General features: G+C 40.3%; 1 protein-coding gene across 1 annotated transcript in view; it reads left to right on the forward strand.

Moving 5' to 3' along the window:
* The first annotated feature begins 612 nt into the window (after positions 1–612).
* The window catches only part of lrpprc (leucine-rich pentatricopeptide repeat containing), a 38859-nt gene continuing 21836 nt past the window's right edge, over positions 613–17635 (forward strand). The window contains exons 1-23 of the mRNA XM_056760787.1: positions 613–630; positions 1211–1396; positions 2226–2449; positions 2546–2668; positions 2754–2875; positions 3030–3088; positions 3197–3283; positions 3392–3518; positions 4303–4447; positions 4558–4715; positions 4851–4956; positions 5252–5359; positions 7911–8029; positions 8109–8202; positions 9338–9407; positions 11039–11066; positions 11171–11228; positions 12097–12203; positions 12364–12441; positions 12646–12708; positions 12790–12903; positions 13473–13603; positions 13764–13849. Coding sequence (XP_056616765.1) covers positions 1218–1396; positions 2226–2449; positions 2546–2668; positions 2754–2875; positions 3030–3088; positions 3197–3283; positions 3392–3518; positions 4303–4447; positions 4558–4715; positions 4851–4956; positions 5252–5359; positions 7911–8029; positions 8109–8202; positions 9338–9407; positions 11039–11066; positions 11171–11228; positions 12097–12203; positions 12364–12441; positions 12646–12708; positions 12790–12903; positions 13473–13603; positions 13764–13849 — 2386 coding nt within the window. The 5' untranslated portion in view covers positions 613–630; positions 1211–1217. The remainder of the gene's footprint in view (positions 631–1210; positions 1397–2225; positions 2450–2545; positions 2669–2753; positions 2876–3029; positions 3089–3196; positions 3284–3391; positions 3519–4302; positions 4448–4557; positions 4716–4850; positions 4957–5251; positions 5360–7910; positions 8030–8108; positions 8203–9337; positions 9408–11038; positions 11067–11170; positions 11229–12096; positions 12204–12363; positions 12442–12645; positions 12709–12789; positions 12904–13472; positions 13604–13763; positions 13850–17635) is intronic.

Raw genomic sequence — 17635 nt, forward strand, 5'->3', positions numbered from 1 at the left:
TGTACTGCTGTGCGGGTGGCTTGCAGTGTGTGTCAGCCATGGAAATGAGTTTGGCATGGCACACGTCTGACATATCGGGGCCCCCTGGCCCCTGATGCCCGGCACAAGACAGAGTGGCCCAGTGGGCATTAGTCTGTGCTTGACAACACCCCACCTAGCTGACCTTTTCCAAAACTGACCTCAAGCTGGTACCAATCATCTTTCAGCTTTGGTATCTTTGTACACAGTGCGTCTCATCAGGCAAAAACACACAAACCCACACAAATCACATTTTTATGTAGATAAAGAGTGAATTGTGAATTTTTCAGTAAATTACATCAGCGACATAAACGGTTTCAGCGGGCGACAAACAAAAGTTATGTGGCCCAAACTTAAAGTGATACTTCAACCAAAAATGAAAATTCTGTCATCATTGACTCACCCTCTTGTCATTTCAAACCTGTATGATTTTCTTTCTTCAGTAGAACACAAAAGAAGATATTTTGTAAGAATGTGGAAAAAATACAATGGTTTTGTGTGCATACAGTGGAAGTGAAAGGGGGCTAGTGCTGTTCGGTTACTTTCTTCAAAATATCTTCTTTTGTGTTATGCGGAAGAATCAAGCCATAAAGGTGTAAAATGACAAGAGGGGTGAGTAAATGGTGACAGAATTAATTTTTTGGGGTGAATCATCACTTTAACTTAGAGCTGTTGTAAAATAATTTAATACAATTAATAGATCTAAATAAATATAAAATCAATTGTTATAACATTACCAAACACAGACCGAAAATTAACTTCGGGCCATGCGCGTGGGTCCGACTGTCGAGGGAGCAGTTATGTTTTTTTGTGTAAGTAGTGATTGATAAAACGAGGTTTTGTACACATGTGTTTGTGTATAACCCCTATATCGCTATCTCTGTTTAAAAATGTATAAAGTTTACGAACGTCAAACAAAGTCAAACATGTCAAACTGACAAAAGCGTACATTCTTACGTACTTGCTCAAAAACAGATTGCTAGTTTTTCCTCACAAAAAACTCAAGTGTTTCAAATGATTATAAATATTTACTGAATTTTAACACGGTTTGAATAACGTTATCTGATTAAATGAAAAAAAAAGCCATGAACGTGATATTATCATAAACCCCCCTGTGTGAACGCGTTGGTCTCGTCCGTTCCCCTCTGGCCTCTGACGTAATACGGATGTCCTTCGCTCGTCTCTCTTGCAGGCTAAACATGGCTGCGCTCTTAAGATCAGCCCGGCTCCTGAAATCTTCACATACTTCACTGCTTCAGGTCATAGGGAGCAGCAGACATGGACCGGGGGCCGGTCGCTTGTACAGCGGAGCGGTCGGGACTAAATGTGTAGGGTCTTGTGGCCGTCAGACAGTTTCGGGACGGTTTAATGTAAACAGGTAAAGCCCAGCGTGACTCTGTCCCATGCGTGTTTAGATCATGCAGTTGTCATTGAAGGGTGATCAGTGCTTTGCATCTACTGCGGGGTTATAACACATTGATCTTGTGCTGTGTTCAAACTGTTTAAATAAATATGAACAAATATTGAAGTCTAGCGGTCATGATATGTAGACTTCCCATGATGTTGTATAAGAGAGATATGTCTTCATTGCATAAGTGATATGCTATACTGTAGATGGTGAGCACGTCGCATCTCAGCTACTTTGGCTTTTGCAGAGCTAAATTTGAGAATTGACATCTTTGACAGATAAATAAAATTGTATCGAAGATAAATAAGTGTATAGAGGATATAAAAGATCCTTGAAATGACCTTGACATGTTGACCTATGAACTATGGCATGTGCTATCAAAAAGTTATCTGAAACAATAGTATTCCCTTACAAAAATGAACATTGGCTTTAATGCAAGAACCACATTTTATCTTTCATATTTGTAGGGAAACCATAGTAACCACACATTTTCCATTGTCTCACTATAGTAACCATATTTAAGACTGTAAAGTTTGTAGTAAAAAACAGGTTGTTACTCCAAATAATTGTTAATTTTGTGTTTGAAGTGACATCACGTGACGGGAAACTATTATCACGCATTGCAATTCAGGGGGTGTTTTGTATTTTGATACATTGCGTTTAAGGCTTTTATTGTGATTTAGATTCCATACATGACAAAAAATGTATTTTATAATTGAGTTAGCCTTATAAAGTCTGCATCTCTTAAGTACTGTACAGTGCCATGCGTTTAGGCTTATTTTGGACATTGTTTCTGCAGTCTATTCTCATACAGATCAGCCCAGCCCTGTGCGAGTTGGCGTCAGTATGGTGTTGTCTCCGAACAGATGGGACCGGTGAAGGATGAACCCAATCTGGCAGTCCGTTCCAAGCAGGCTCAGCAGTTTGATTGGGCTCTGGCAAAGCTAGACAGCTCAGTCAGAAGGACAGGCAGGGTCACCAAAACACTGCTTCTGCGCATCTTCCACGACATTTGCAGAACAGGTACTTGTCTCTTTGCATAACCTCTCTCCCGTAGGTCCATTTCTGCATATAAATGTAAACCTATCTTTGCTTATTGTGCATGTCACATTCCAACAGGATATCCTAGTGGAAATCAAGCTCTGTTGTTGTTGAGAAGCTGTGGTTCTCTGCTGCCTGAGGTTCCTCTGGCTGAGCGCACAGAGCTGGCTCAACGTATCTGGGATAAGCTTCAAGAACTTGGTATATGAGTCAAACATATGTTTAATAGTTCATTTACATGTATCTATTCCTGGGAATTAATCTTTTATGTTGCCGTTTACTGCAGGTGCCCCCTATGATGTGAGCCATTACAATGCTCTGCTCAAAACGTACTTGCAGAATGAGTTCAAATTCTCTCCTACTGATTTTCTTGCAAACATGGAAGCAACTAATATTCAACCAAACCGGGTAAGTGTAGTTTTTAGGGTGTCTAGGGTGAAATTTTTAGTCTTTGCATGCAATAAATGTTAACTAGATTCCAAAAATAAGACTTGTTACACTCATTTATATAAAGGATGTGTTTGGATGTTTATTAATTGTATAATATGTTGTTACTGTCTAGGTAACCTATCAGAGATTAATTGCTGCATACTGTCAACATGGTGACATTGAAGGTGCAAGGTAAACTGAGATTTAACTTTTCTTGCAAATTGGTACTTTGTAAAACACAATCTAATAACAAAACTATAAACAATTTTGCTTTTGGTATATCACATCTCTTTTCTACAGTACAATCCTGGGCTTTATGAAAAGCAAAGACCTGCCAATCACAGAGGCGGTCTTCAACTCCCTAGTGACAGGCCATGCACGAGCAGGGTAAACTGACTTTCTAATGAACGCTGCAACTGATCTTATGCTTTTCTGTATGTCCTTCCTCTGTGTGTTTGTCCCTTATTAGCTCTGAATGATCTGGTTTTTGTGCAGGGACATGGAGAGCTCTGAGAGCATCCTGACAGTCATGAAAGGGGCGGGGATTGAGGCCGGCCCAGACACATACCTGTCTCTTCTCAATGTCTATGCTGAGAGGGGCGATATTGACAAAATTAAAGAGGTCTGTCTTTATAAGTTATATACAGTCAGGTCCTTAAATATTTGAACAGAAGCACATTTTTTGTTATTTTAGCTGTGTATCAAAATGCATTCGAGTTATAGTTTTATAATGGATATTGTCTTAAAGTGCACATTCTCAGCTTTATTTAGAGCGTATTTACATCCAGATTAGTTGAAGGCTTTAGGAATTACAGCTCTTGAATATGAAGCCCCCCCTTTTCAAGGGACCAAAAGAAATTGGACGGTTGAATCAAGAGCTGTTTTATTCACGGGTATGGGCTTTTCCATGAGTAATGTCTTCATAAATGAAGCATGTTAAAGGTCTGGAGTTGATTCTACGTGTGGTGTTTGCATTTGGAAGCTGTTGCTGTGAACCCACATCATGGGGTTCAGGGAGATCTCCATACAACTGAAACAGACCATAGTTAGATTTTAAAAACACAACAAATCCATCAGAAAGATGCCAGAACATTAATAGCTTAGGAACCTGATGTTCCAAATATGGTAAGAGGCGTCACATTACCGTCACACGCTTGCAGTATTCGACCAATCACTCTGTACTGCTTAACTATTCGTTTCAGCCTTGTCATTTGACCCATTTAAGATTATATCCATAATAAAACTGTAACTCTAATACATTTTGATACCCAAGCTAAAATAACAAAAAATGTGCTTCTGTCCAAATATTTATGAACCTAACTGTAAGTGCTGGAAACACAGTATAATATGATGGTTTTATATTTATTAACTTGAAAGTAAAGATGTTTATTGTGCTTTTTGTCCAGACTCTGGTGACAGTGGAGAATGCTGACATCCATCTGATGGACAGAGATTTAATGCAGGTGGTTTTCAGTCTAACTAAGGCCGGCCATCAGCAGTATGTGCCTGAGATTGTGGAACGTATGCGTCATGAGAGGGGATATGTGCCAGGTGTGTATAGAAATATTACGGTGTATTCATGTCGCGTGATGAAGGGTTTAGGGTTTTGGAGTGCATTGTATTTTGATACAAGTTTAACTGATGTTTTTCCATGTCCTCAGATGCAATGAACCTCTGTCTGAGTCTGATCACCCAGGGGCATGAGGACACTGCGTTTTCTATGCTGAAAAGCTTCACAGGCCTGCAGGTAGACTCACAGAACAGTGATTCTCCAGACTTGGGAAACTTCTTTCTTCGGCACTGCGTCAATATGGACAAGGTGAGGAATGCATGTGCCAAACCTTCACTTGAGTATGACAGGTTTAGTGTTACATTTTTTGCACTTGTATTTTTTAAATAAATTGATTTGTAGGATGGTTTGTGAGATATTATGTTCTGTTAATATGGCTTTCAGTCAGTGGAAAAGATGGCAAGATTTTGCAATGATCTGAAAGATTCTGGTCTGCACTCTACACCACTGCAGTTCACTCTTCAGTGTGCCCTAGAAGCCAAGAAGACTGGTGAGACCTTTTCAGCGAGTTAAAAAAATCACAAACTATTGAGTCATTTTAATCTAATACAATTGCTATACAATAAAATCTAAATCTAAATGAATATTATCGCCAATTTAATATAAAATAAATGAAAACCAACACAAACCAGGCGGTAGATTGTTGTTTTAAAAATGTTCTTGTCTAAATCAGGTCTGATCTCGATTGTTTACAGGACCATTAGGACTTGTTCGTTTATGACGCAGTTTTGTACAATACGGGATTTGTCACAGGTGTAAATATGTTGTTTTTTACCTTTTTACAGGGATGTCTGTTGAGCTCATGAAGAAGATGAAAGAAGGGGGTTTGCCGGTCAGACCTCATTACTTCTGGCCTCTGTTTACACATCACCAAAAAGACAAAAACATTACTGGTGAGACGTGTATATTTTACACTTACGTTTATTCATTTAGCAGGCACTTTTTTTCAAAGCAACCTACAGATGTGAGAGCATTTAACATTTTGTCTAAATAGTCCGATATATCAGCCTAATTCTTCTTAAACTCCATTCCTCGTGTAGTCTGGATTTGTAAATCAGCACAATGCATTTCCGGATGCTCTAGCCATATGTAAGGCCTGCTCATTTTTGTTGAGGTTGAAAATGAGGGATTTGATTTGTTATGTCAGCCGAAATATTAATTAGACACAGAATACTTTATTATGTAAATTAATTAAAAATTAACGAAGGGACATGATTTGAAATCACATGCACAGAATAATCACGCACAATGAGACCAGTGATGTGCATTAAAAACAAACGGGAATATTTACCTGAAGGCAACATTTGCACACTCCTATTGTCAAAACTGATCCAAATGTTAAAGGGATAGTTCACCCAAAATCATTTTCATACTCAAATCTGTATACATTTCTTTGTTTTGATGAATACAGAAAAAGATATTTGGAAGAATGCTTGTTATCAAACAGTTCTTGGACACCATGGACTAGCATAGTAGGAAAAATTACTTAAGATTGTTTTATTGTTCTGTTGAACACAAACAAAGAAATGAATGCAGGTTTGGAACAACTAGGGAGTAATTCATGACAGAATTTTCCTTTTTGGGTTGGGTGAACAATCCCTTTAAGTTACTTTACAGGAGCATTTTTTGGTGTGTATGAGTGACCCGTCTTAACAGACTTGCTGCAATTGTAGAGACCATAAAGTTCCTAAGATGATAAATTAAAATATTTAGGAAGTTTTTTTTTGAACCCATTTTCTCTGTGTGTGTATCAGTATACAGTTGTTTATTTTTTTACATCAATAACCTTTATGAAATATGCATGATCACACGCCTTTATATCCGTCTTCATTGTTTTTCTGCTTTCCTCCGTGTGGAAGTGGTGAAGGTTACATGATAGAATTTGTAGTGACTGGGTCTCATGTAAATGCGAGCGCTCTGAGGGAATTCACTTTCAATTACGCGCACCGCTGTGCACGGCCATGAAATATTTAGCGCCATGTCACATTCTGTCCACAGGTGTCACCAGCGGGCAGACGTCCCCTCACCCGCTCTCACCGGTTTCATGAGTGCGGAGAGGGGAAAAGTTTGCATTTTGATGAGGTGTGGATTTGGGCAGGCGAGTTTGAGAAAGCATATGCTAGCTTTGTCTCACCCAGCCGCCAGTGAACTGGGCTTGTCAGTTTCAAGAAGCAATTCAGCTTATTGCTTGTGACACGGTGCAGGAGAAAAGCCTCAGACCCTCACATAGCTTACAACGACCTTTTATATTTGTATTTTGTTTACTCTCCACCAGACATGTTTTGGAAAGTCATGCATTTATCAGTGAAGTTGTTCCTAAATACTGAGTCTTCTGAATCTTTACTGCAGAAATTACATCTTCATTTAACTTCTGTGTTCTACTAAGCTCAGGGGCTGAGGAAGAACAAAGCCTCAAGAAAAACTCAAGCCCCAAATGCAAAAAGTGATCTGTTCTTTCAGTTCCTCTCGTATAACAAGTGTTGCCCTCTTATGTTTTTAAATAAAAAAAGCATTTTATTTTAAGCTTGTTTGAAGATACAGTTTCTGTTTACATTTTAAACCTAAGACCTTTCCTCTTGAGTCCCCTTTTAGTAAGGGAGACCGTGATTTTGGTTACTTTCGGCACTTACAGTTCAATCATTAAACTCACTGATGTAGCTAACAAAGGTCTTGGGGTTATCTGCGGATTCGTTGAACCTGAGTTGTTCCGTAAAAACCCACTTGCACACTTTTTGAATTGAGAGAAGTGAAAAAACATCTGATTCATAAGTCTTGAATGAGCAAGTGATGTGACTGGCTATCTATCTTCCATTCACGTTCTACATATCAGCCGGTGCTTTTTGAGCCGACAAATGGACTTGCGGCCGACAAATGGATCAATGGATTATTTAACACGAAAACAGGTGTGCTTCTCTCATAAAAACGAGAGAATGAACAGGCGAACCGCTCTCGGGTTCCATTGAAAGCAAAGAGGGTTGCAAGAACCACTGAGTTGCATGAAAGGATGAATGAAAAAGAGGCCTAGATGTGAATAAAATGCAGAGATGGGATGGATAGACGTGGCCTCCAGGTGCTTTACCTGGCTAATGCTTTCGTGTGCTGGTTGCCGGCGGGTTTAATGGCAGATAAAAGCAAATCTTATCTTTTATTTAGGGGGCTAGGTGTCCCCTGAGCATCGCAATACAGAGTGCCAAGGACCAAGGTGAAGTGTAAACACAACACATATATCGCTTGTTCACATGTTCCCCCACAAACATTTGTCTGAGTTGAGCGCACCTATTCCATATGCATGTTGTTGCTTTAGGCAGGAGTGAAAGGCCCCGCTGGAGAGCCGGGTAGAGGCTGACCAGATGTTGCTGACCTCATGCACCACTGAACCACATTAACACTGCTTCATTGTATATCTGGCAGATATTTTATGTCTTAAATATGGTTTTGCTTTAGGTATTATGGACGTTCTGAGAGGCATGCAGGATCTGGACATACCCGCAGATGTCGATACTTTCACTACATATACCCTGCCCTCATTTGGGTCAGTAGACAGCGCTCGCACCGCTCTCAAGGTAATTCCACAGCGTGTGTTTTTTCGTTTCATGTTTTTCGTGCTCTTAAACGCTGGGTAACTTGGGTTGATAATTGCAGGAGGCCGGCTTTGACGTGGAGGCTGATAGCTTCGTTGCGGCAGAGTTGCGAACAGAAGCATCACGTGGAAATTTTGAAGGGCTGCTCTCTCTGAGTAAGTAATGTCCATGATAATGACCTCTACCTGTCTTCTGCACATCTATAAATAATTTCATGGTCTCGGGTTGAGCTTTTAGTTTTTATGTTTTAGATGGACCCGGTATGCTTACACTCATCACTTGCAGAATAATTACCTCCCATCAGGACTACACATACAGCCACACAAATTCTCTCCTAAGCATCTATAAGCACATTGGGCCTTTTAAGTAATTAGCGAGGGAATATGTGAGAAGATGATAGAGAACAGTGGCTCCTCTGACAGGGGTGAATAGGGACAAATCTTGTTTAAAGTCCTAGTGATATTAAAAATGACAATTCTTATTTTTTCATGAAATATTGCACCAATTATAGTAAATAGCTTATCAATGTGGGTCATTTTCTTTTTTAAATTCATGTACCCTCACAATCTTCAGTTAAAATCTGTAAATAAACTTCCGCCCTGAAACGACAAGCCATCTCAAATGACGTAAACTAGACGGCTTAGCGGGAGCATCTGTTAACTCCTCCCCCTAAACCGTCAGTCTACTGCCATTTTTCACAAGCCACGCCTACTGATTTTCTCCTTTTAAATTCCTTTTCACTCGGAAGTGTGTCAGAATACGGAAGTAAAAATTATTGCAACTTCCGGTTAATGGGGACTAAACTGTACAAATATCAAAAACAAAAATTACTCTCTAACATTACATCTTTTTTTAGATACTTTTTTAAAATAAGGGTTTGATGTACTTCGTAGAGATAATATAATGTTTATAACGCAAATCTCAAATTTGTTTAAATCCAGTATTGATATCAGAACCAGGAACACATGGCTTCTCGCGTTTATATGACTACTCTTGTTAATACCACATGTTAAAGGGATAGTTCGCCCGAAAAGGAAAATTCTGTCATCATTTACCCACCCTCAGGTTGTTCATGTATAAATTTCTTTGTTTTGCTAAACACAAAGGAAGATATTTGGAAGAATGTCATTAACCAAACAGATCTCAACCAAGAGATTTATACAGGTTTGGTAAAATCTGAGGGTGAGAAAATGATCACAGATGTTTAGCTTATTTTGAAACTGGGTAAACAATTGATAACTGTTTTGATGGTCATAGCAAACACTGATACATGCATTTGACTTTTTACAGTGTCCTCGCCGACCCTCCCAGCCATTGACCTCAGTGCATTCAGAGCTAGTCTACTCCATGGGTTCAGAGGGTAAGTAAATAGCAGTGTATCTTCTGCCTTTTGGCGAGATAGTCACTCATTCCTCACCTCATGCATATGAATGCAGTCTTCTTTAGTACAAATATCATTTACATTTAGTCATTTAGCAGACACTTTTATCCAAAGTGTCTTACAGGTATCATGGGACGAATGCAAATAGAGTTTTTCTGTCATCTGTGTTGCCTTGGATTTTTATAGTTGTCCAATGCTAAAAGATTTAACCCTTCAAGCATCTGTAGAAACGGCATTTTGTTTAAAGGCAAATTTCTCCAGCCAATCAGCTCCTTCCTCACACATGCTCATAAATCTGTCTGGATCATGTCATTTAGCATCCTGCTCTCCTATTGTATCATTCAGTGCAGTTGCATATTAGCGCAGATGTAAATTTAATCCCGTCATTCACGGCAGTTAAGGACTGAGCTGTGTTTTGTATGTCAGAACGTGACGCAGAGGCCACAGGGCAGCAGATGCTACTGTCCTCTGTATTTAGCAAAGCATTTAGATGTGAAAGTGGAGCAGGGAGGTTGCCAGCAGCGATGGATGTCAGCTTGGTAATTGGGGTTGTCATAAGGGTAGAGGGGGTTGTCGGGGCCCTGTCTCCTTAGCGACCTGTTCTTGTAATAGTCAAGGTCAAAAGATAATTTAATCATTAAAGAATGTTGGGTCATTTTTGCTCATCTCCTTGCTATCCGGCGCCAAGCACACTACCCGCTCTGCATTCATTTCACAATGTGTTGTGTGCCAGTATGTGCATTTCAGTGAGCGATTGTGTGTATGTGTTAATTTGAAATCCACAGAGGTCCCATGTTGACCCAAAAATACCCAAAATGTACTAAGAATATTATACAGATTTGACACAATATAATATGTTGAATGGACATTGCATGATAAATTACATGGGCAATAATGCAATATGTTAAAGAAAATACATTTGTATATGATTTGTATGATATAAAGTTTTTGTTATGCTTGGTTAGTTATTTCATTACAGATTGCTCTTTGCATGCAGTCTCTTAAAGCGATTGTTCACAAAAAGATGAAATTCTTTCATGAATTATTCATTTTCTAGTTGTTTCAAACTTGTATAAATTCTGATGAACACAAAAAAAGATATATGGAGGAATGCTTTTAACCAAACAGTTTTTGTACACCATTGACTACCATAGTAGGAAAAATAACAGTGGTAGTCAAAACTGTTTTCTATCCTACATTCTTCAAAATATCTTGTTTTGTGTTCAGCAAAAAAATTAAAAAGTACAATTATAAAGTAATTTCCCTACTATGGTAGTCAATGGGGTCCAAGAACTGTTTGATTACAAGCATTCTTCCAAATATCTTTCTCTGTGTTTATCAGAACAAAGACATTTATACAGGTTTAAAACAACTCGAACGGGAGTAAATTATGGCAGAATCTTTATTTTTGGATGAACTATACCTCTAAATTATGAAACTAAATCTTTATAAAAATTCATAAAAATGTAGCTTTGAAAAGGTGTAGATATTATGGTATGCTAAATGTTTACTCTAGAAATCACAATAATTCCTGTGTCTTGCTCTTAGAATGTTTGGTTTTATTTGTGATTGTATGAGAGTCATCTCTGATGTTCTACTGCCCCCTTCAGGTTTCAGGATGTGGAACGTATGGCAAAGGTAAGAACAACATCAGAAGTGCCCCAAAATGCGAAAAAAAAACAAAACTAAAAATTATTTTGTTTATCTTGATTATAAAATAACCAGTTGATCTCTTTTTACAGATAACAGACCTACTTTATAAAGACAGTCGGTTCAATCGAGTTGATCCTGAAAGTTCTGGTACTTTCCATATTTGTTTCGCACCCTTTGTATGTTCAACATATGACTGTTTCATGTTCTGTACTCGGGTAGATGTGTACGACCAAACTGCTATAACTAGAAACTAAAGGGTTTTAATCAACATTTTTGCTTATTTTCACTTACAATTAATTGCTCATGCATCAACATAGCTTGTGGTCTCACAAGTGACATAAAGGCAAAAATGAGCAAAAATTAGATATGGCTTCATTTTAATGAAGAGAAAATGTGTGGAAAAATTGTGAGCATGTGTAACGGATTAAGAAAAAAAAGGGGTTGATTTCTTAAAGCACTATTCTGCCTCCGTGTACATGTCCTAATGATCTCTATACCTGTATGACATTTGAGCCAGTTTTATTCACGCGTGTGCGCAGCTCCGTCCTCCCTTTCTTGTTGATGGAGCTGATCCTGACAGCCCTTCTTTGCATTAAGTGTGTATGCCTGATGCAGTCTGAATAGTAGCCGTGTGCGTGAGTGCTGTCTGCCTGCTGACTCTGCGCTGAGTTAACACAGCGTTTGCCAATGTTTGGCGTCTCGCTGAACCAAAGCAAGCTTCTGCCCTGGTTTCAGAGCAGGTGGGAGAGATGGAGACGGTCTCCCTGTCGCATCCCATCGCTATGCACAAAGCAAATGTGTTCCTGAGGATGTCAGCTGCCAGCCACTTGTTAAAACAGACCTCACTCAAGACTGGAGCAAAGCCGCTTGTGTCAGCACAACACACGCGCAGTGTTAGAGCTTATTTTGTAGGGTCTTTTTTTCGGGCTCCCTTTGTGGTTTTGTGTGACTTTATTAACATGGTTATTGAAATCAGGAAGTGCCAATGCCAACTGGCTTTTCTATTCTTCTGCAGAAAATGTGGCCTACTTTCTATACAACCTGATTGATTCAATGAATGAGACAGAGGTGCACTCCAAAGAAGAGAAGCTTAGGGAGTACTTCGGCCTGCTCAAGAACATGGTACATTCACACACGCTTTCACACTACTGAAGCAAAGCTAAAGAACGTTTTAGGTTGTGCTATGCCTTCGTCAGTTTGTTGAATTCTGTTTTTAGCTTCAAGATATTTCTTTGTGTAGTCATGTTTTCAAAACTGACTTCACTGTGTTACTGCTTTTCAGAATATCACCATATCTCTGAATATCTTTAGAGGAATCCGAAACATTCTGGAGTCCTACCATGTTCCAGAGCTTATCAAGGTATTTTATTATAAGTGGCAATTTTACATATTTTTTCAAGATTTTTATTCGACGGACAATAAAACTGACAAAAACACCTATCAAGGGTTCAGGATATCATGTGATTTTTGTGGGTTGGGCTCTGCTGGCTCTAGCGACTAGCCTAGCATACGTGTTTTGTATGCGCATGCATCATAAAAAGTTCAACTTTATTTAATCTTTCAGGATGTGCTTGCGGTCGTGGACAAAAAAGAAAACGGAATGGTGTCTGATGCATCTCTGTTTAAAGTAAGTGCTCCTGTATTTGTTTTGAGCAAACGTGCCCGGTGAGTCAACTGTGTTATGCCAATAACCATCTGTTTCGATCAGGGTGTGGAGGGGAGAATGTCCTTTCTGGAAAAGACCCTGGCTGAGTTAAAAGCAGAGGGAAAGCCTGCTGATTCTGTCCTTAAGAAGATCATTGGTATCCTGTGTATGGAGGAGGTGGGATCTTTTGTCTTTTAACACATATGAGTATTTGTATTGTTCTGACTTGACTGATTTGGTTGTTTTAATGGCCAATAGCACTATTTACAACATGGTGGGTGATTAATGCAGTAGTGTACAAAACCACAATGGACATTTGGGATTTACAATCTAAACTGTAACTTAACAACAGTTTTGTGCTTGAATAACATCAGGTTTTGTTCATGTCAGCTTGATTAGTACGATGTCAGATAACAAGGAAATATTCAATATAAAGAGATTCTGACATTTGTGTACAATTTTGACAGAAAAGGGCTGATGTACTGGTCTGTCACAAATCATTTATGTCTAAACATATCTAGCTTTCCTGTAGCCCAGTTGCGAGAGCATCGCGTTAGGTTGTGGGTTCGATCCCACGGAATTGCACATACTTGTAAACAAATGTATAGGGTAAAGCAATGCAAGTCACTTTTGATAAAAGCGTCTGCAAAATGCATAAATGTAATGTAAATGTAAACATGCTTGTCCGAATTTGTGTGAAATGTGTGTAGTTGGTTTTCCTGATAACTTCATCCCTTTTTACTCAGAAACTGGATCAAGCTCTAGAGCTCAAAGCTCGGTATGAACAGGATATGACGCCTGCCGCGTACGCCATGCTTATCAACCTGTGCTGTCGCCATGACAATGCAGAGGAAGCTCTAAACCTTAAGAGAGAGTTGTGAGTTTGCATCACAAAACTATCACAAAAAACACAAGCGTCACAAAAGCATCCTTTTTTGTTGCAGTAAAGTGTACAGAAGGATACTTGATGACAAGAAAATTGTGCACACAGAGAAAAAATCAATTCTGAATGTACCCCGTTTTAATTTTCATTTCAGAGCTCGCAAGGACTCTGAGGTGTCATTGGACGCTCAGAAGTACGCAGCCCTGGTTCGAGTTCTGTCCAAGAACGGCAAGCTGGAAGGTTGGTTTCCCGTGGTTCTTTTTATGTGAAACCTTAAAGCCCGGTAGAAATAATTACAGATGTTTTCACCACGCAAGATTGCTGAAATAATCTTGTTTGTCACAAATAATGCAGGCCATCACTAGATGCGCTTCGCCTCGCATTTTAAACCACTTAGAACGTCAAGGTACCGCTGAGAATCATGTGTTACTTATCTGGTTGCTATCAAAGGCTCGCCGCGTGCTTAATTAGTTTCCTAAAGGCGACGTTCAGAGTCAAACACGGCTTCGGCGAGCGCGGTTCAAGACTCCTGTCTGTTCGGACGGGGACATTAATCAACCATTATCTGAATTCCACGGTGGATTTCTCGGCGCTCATGTAAGACGCAATTACAATAAAAGTGTTTCCTCTTTGCTTTGTGCACACAGTGATGGTGAAAATATACGCTCCATCTCTCTTTTCACGATGCATGTCACTCTTTGGCTTCCCCCTCCCTCTCGCTCGGACTCATCTTGTCACAGAGCGACGGAAAATTACAGGACCGGCGGCACTTTAACAGAATTACCGAAATCCGTCCTGATACTAATGGCATATCATGTCGGCAAAAGTGCTCGGGCTTCTCGCGCACACGCGCGCATTTGCATGTGAATTCGGGCGAGAGCGCGTGATGAGGGAAGTGTGTGTATGCGTGTGTGTGTCCATCAGAGCGAGCCGGCGGCCATTAGCCCGCTGGTGTGCGCTCTGAGCTTGTCATTCACATTAACACACCTCAGCGCCCCAGCCTGCCCACATGGTTGAAGCAACCAGATCCAGCTTGAAGATCATGACTCGTGGCACCGTGGCGCACCGGCCGCCCTGGCTTTTAATGGCCTTGTTTTTGTTCGCTTTTTTCTTGAAACCCTTTTCCTTCTGTTTTCGTTCACCCTCGTCCTCATATTTGTTACGGAGTCGGTAACCGGTGTTGCCGGTTCACGGGTTCCCAGAAGGCCCCAGAACGAGTCGGAGGACTAATGGGGTGTGTGATATTTGTTTACATCAGTGCGCGTGGTATCAGACGGCGGACCGGCATGCTCTGCCTCCAGCCGTCCATTCGCACCCATTTTTCACCGGCGGCTGATTGGGTTTGATTAGTGGTTCTGTCAGAACGGAGGAATTTGAGCTGTCGGCCCTCGCTGGGCTTTGTGATATGGATGAAGTTCAGTTCGGTTTGCCATTCGTGGTCCAGTCATGTGTGAACCGTGCTCTGTATGACTACAGAGTGCTTTGAGGGGCTTCATTTGGGAAATGGGGAAGTCTGTCTTGTCCGTTCATCTGTAAACTTAAGACGTGTTCATCAACAACCGTTCGTTGAAGTCATCTCGGGAAGTTCACAACGTCACCTTATATTGGTGTTTGAATTGTGTCCTAGTTGCTGGCATAGAAGTTAAAGGGACAGTTCATCAATTATCATTTTCTCACCCTCATGTTGTTCCAAATCTGTATACATTTCTTTGTTCTGATGAACACTGAGAAAGATATTTGGAAGAATGCTTGCAACCAAACAGTTCTTGGTCACCATTGACCACCATAGTAGGAAAATTGCTTTATAATTTTTTTGCTCCGTTGAACAGCAAAGAAGATATTTTGAAGAACAAATGAAAGCCAACAGTTCTGGGGCACTTTTGACTAACATTGAGATTATTCCTATATGGTAGTCAATAGTGGTCAAGAGCTGATTGGTTAGAAGTGTTCTTCCAAATATCTTTCTCTCAGTACAAAGAGATTTATACGCATCATCACAAAGTTTTGAGACTGCATTGCTCCACAACAATGCTTTGGCTACATGCATGGTTCAGCGCCTAGAGTGATGGCCCAAGAATTAAGAGGTTGTTCCAATCCCTTGTGAGTATCGTTGTCACGACGCCCTCCGGCAATCCACTTAACCTCCATTGCTTCAATTCATTTCCAGCTGTTAACACAAAACATGTGGCACGTTTTAGACAAGAGCTCTTCTTAAATGACAAGCCTCTATTTAAATGGGCTGACTGCTGGGATCTTGATAAAACAATCCTCGAAAAGAGAACGAGCGCTAAAGGATGAGATCTGTGCTGGCGTATCAGTGTGACTGAGTAGATAAACGAAACGGAGCTTTATCGTACAAAAGCAGCCTCTTAAAAACTCAGCATGACCCTGCTGAACCTCATGTTCCCTGCTTCAGTGTTCCGTTTTGGCTCATCACTTTCTCTGACAGTACGGAGCGTCGAGCTGGATTTGCATAACAACAGGACAAAAATTGCAGGGTGATGAAGTGACAGATTGGAATTTCGGGGCTAAAACATGCCGGCTGTCTCTGTACGCGTGCGTGTATGGAGACTACTGTGAACTGTGTTTCTGTAGGTCGTCCTGCATGGTATATTTCCATTTATATAGGGTTTCCTCTTCATACCTGAGGTCTTTGTTATTGTCAAAAACATGATAGGAGAGCAGGGCATGTTATTTTTGATGTTGTTGAAAATAGAAAAAAAATAGAAATCGAAAAATGGCAGGTGATTGGGGTGAGAAACCTGTTTGAAAACAATCATTATTTAAGCCGTTCTGCAGAAGTCGAGCACCTCACCTCTGAAGTAGGAATTCACAGGAATTTGAGACACCCGTCTTTCACATGCACACAGCTGTGATTATGGTTTCCTTGCTCTCTCTCGGTTTTAGATGATTAGTATCGCCAGTGCAAACAGGCCCTATCGGTATCAGCCCATTAGCTTGCCTCTAAACAGCGCGTAAACACATCTTAATTATCTGGCTTGGTGACAGAGCAGCTGTGGAGTTGCACCCTCGCCCCTCTGCCAGATGGGAGCATCGGCCAGTAAAAAGCCTCCATTACGGCAGACGAGCGGTGGCGTATCCACGACCAGAGCCTGCCGAGTTCACGCCGGGCACTCGCCGCACACCTATAATTTCCCGCCGTGCTTTCGCAGGGAACCGTGGAAAAAAAGCCTACTATTGTGGGGGCTTCCATAATTGTAGTCTAGTTTAGAAATGCAAGTAGTAATTAGCGGCGAATTGGCATTATACGGCAGCATTTGCATCCCCGCTGGGTGTAAAATGTTGTTTTAATAGCGGTTTGTTTTCACCACATGAAATTATCTAAGGGGGCTTTTATCCCCTCTTCCCCTCTCTTGCTCTCTCTCGCACGCTCTCGTCTAGCACCGGCCAACTGTGGAGAGTTGAGCATACAGATATACATATAATCTGTAAAACAGTCAACCTTTCTTCAAGCTAACTGTTCATCAAACTGTTGTATAAAGGAGCATTTTTACGTTTAGTATTTTCGTCTTTTAACTGGCAATGTTTAATTAGTAGGTTCTTTATTGCTCTCTGGCTTTCCTTTGATATTGGCTAGTGTCATGCGGTTCTGGGCATGTTTTTTGTGTTTCAATTATTCAGTCAAATTCGGCACCATTTTCACCTTTCATTGTTTCATCTATGATACAATACTTCCCTGCCATTGACAAGGTTTTCTGTCTTTCCTTGTTTTCTCTGTTATAAACTGGGGGGGATGTTCTTGTACATCTATGGATCCAAATGCACAAATACTGTTTTGATTAATGTTCTGAATCTGCTATGGACGAAAACACAATTGTGCCTAATTTTCGTTCACTACGTTGTATTTTTGATTAAAATAAAATATAGCCCCATTGAATGGATTTTATTTTTGAAAAGCACGGCCTCTGTTGTTTAATCTGCTGTTCATATATTCCTAGAAAATCTTAATCTTACACATAGAGATTGTACACTAGTAGAAAATGTGAGCCTCACTGATGTTTTTCC

Source organism: Triplophysa dalaica, chromosome 11, assembly GCF_015846415.1.
Source record: "Triplophysa dalaica isolate WHDGS20190420 chromosome 11, ASM1584641v1, whole genome shotgun sequence".
Taxonomy (NCBI): Eukaryota; Metazoa; Chordata; class Actinopteri; order Cypriniformes; family Nemacheilidae; genus Triplophysa; species Triplophysa dalaica.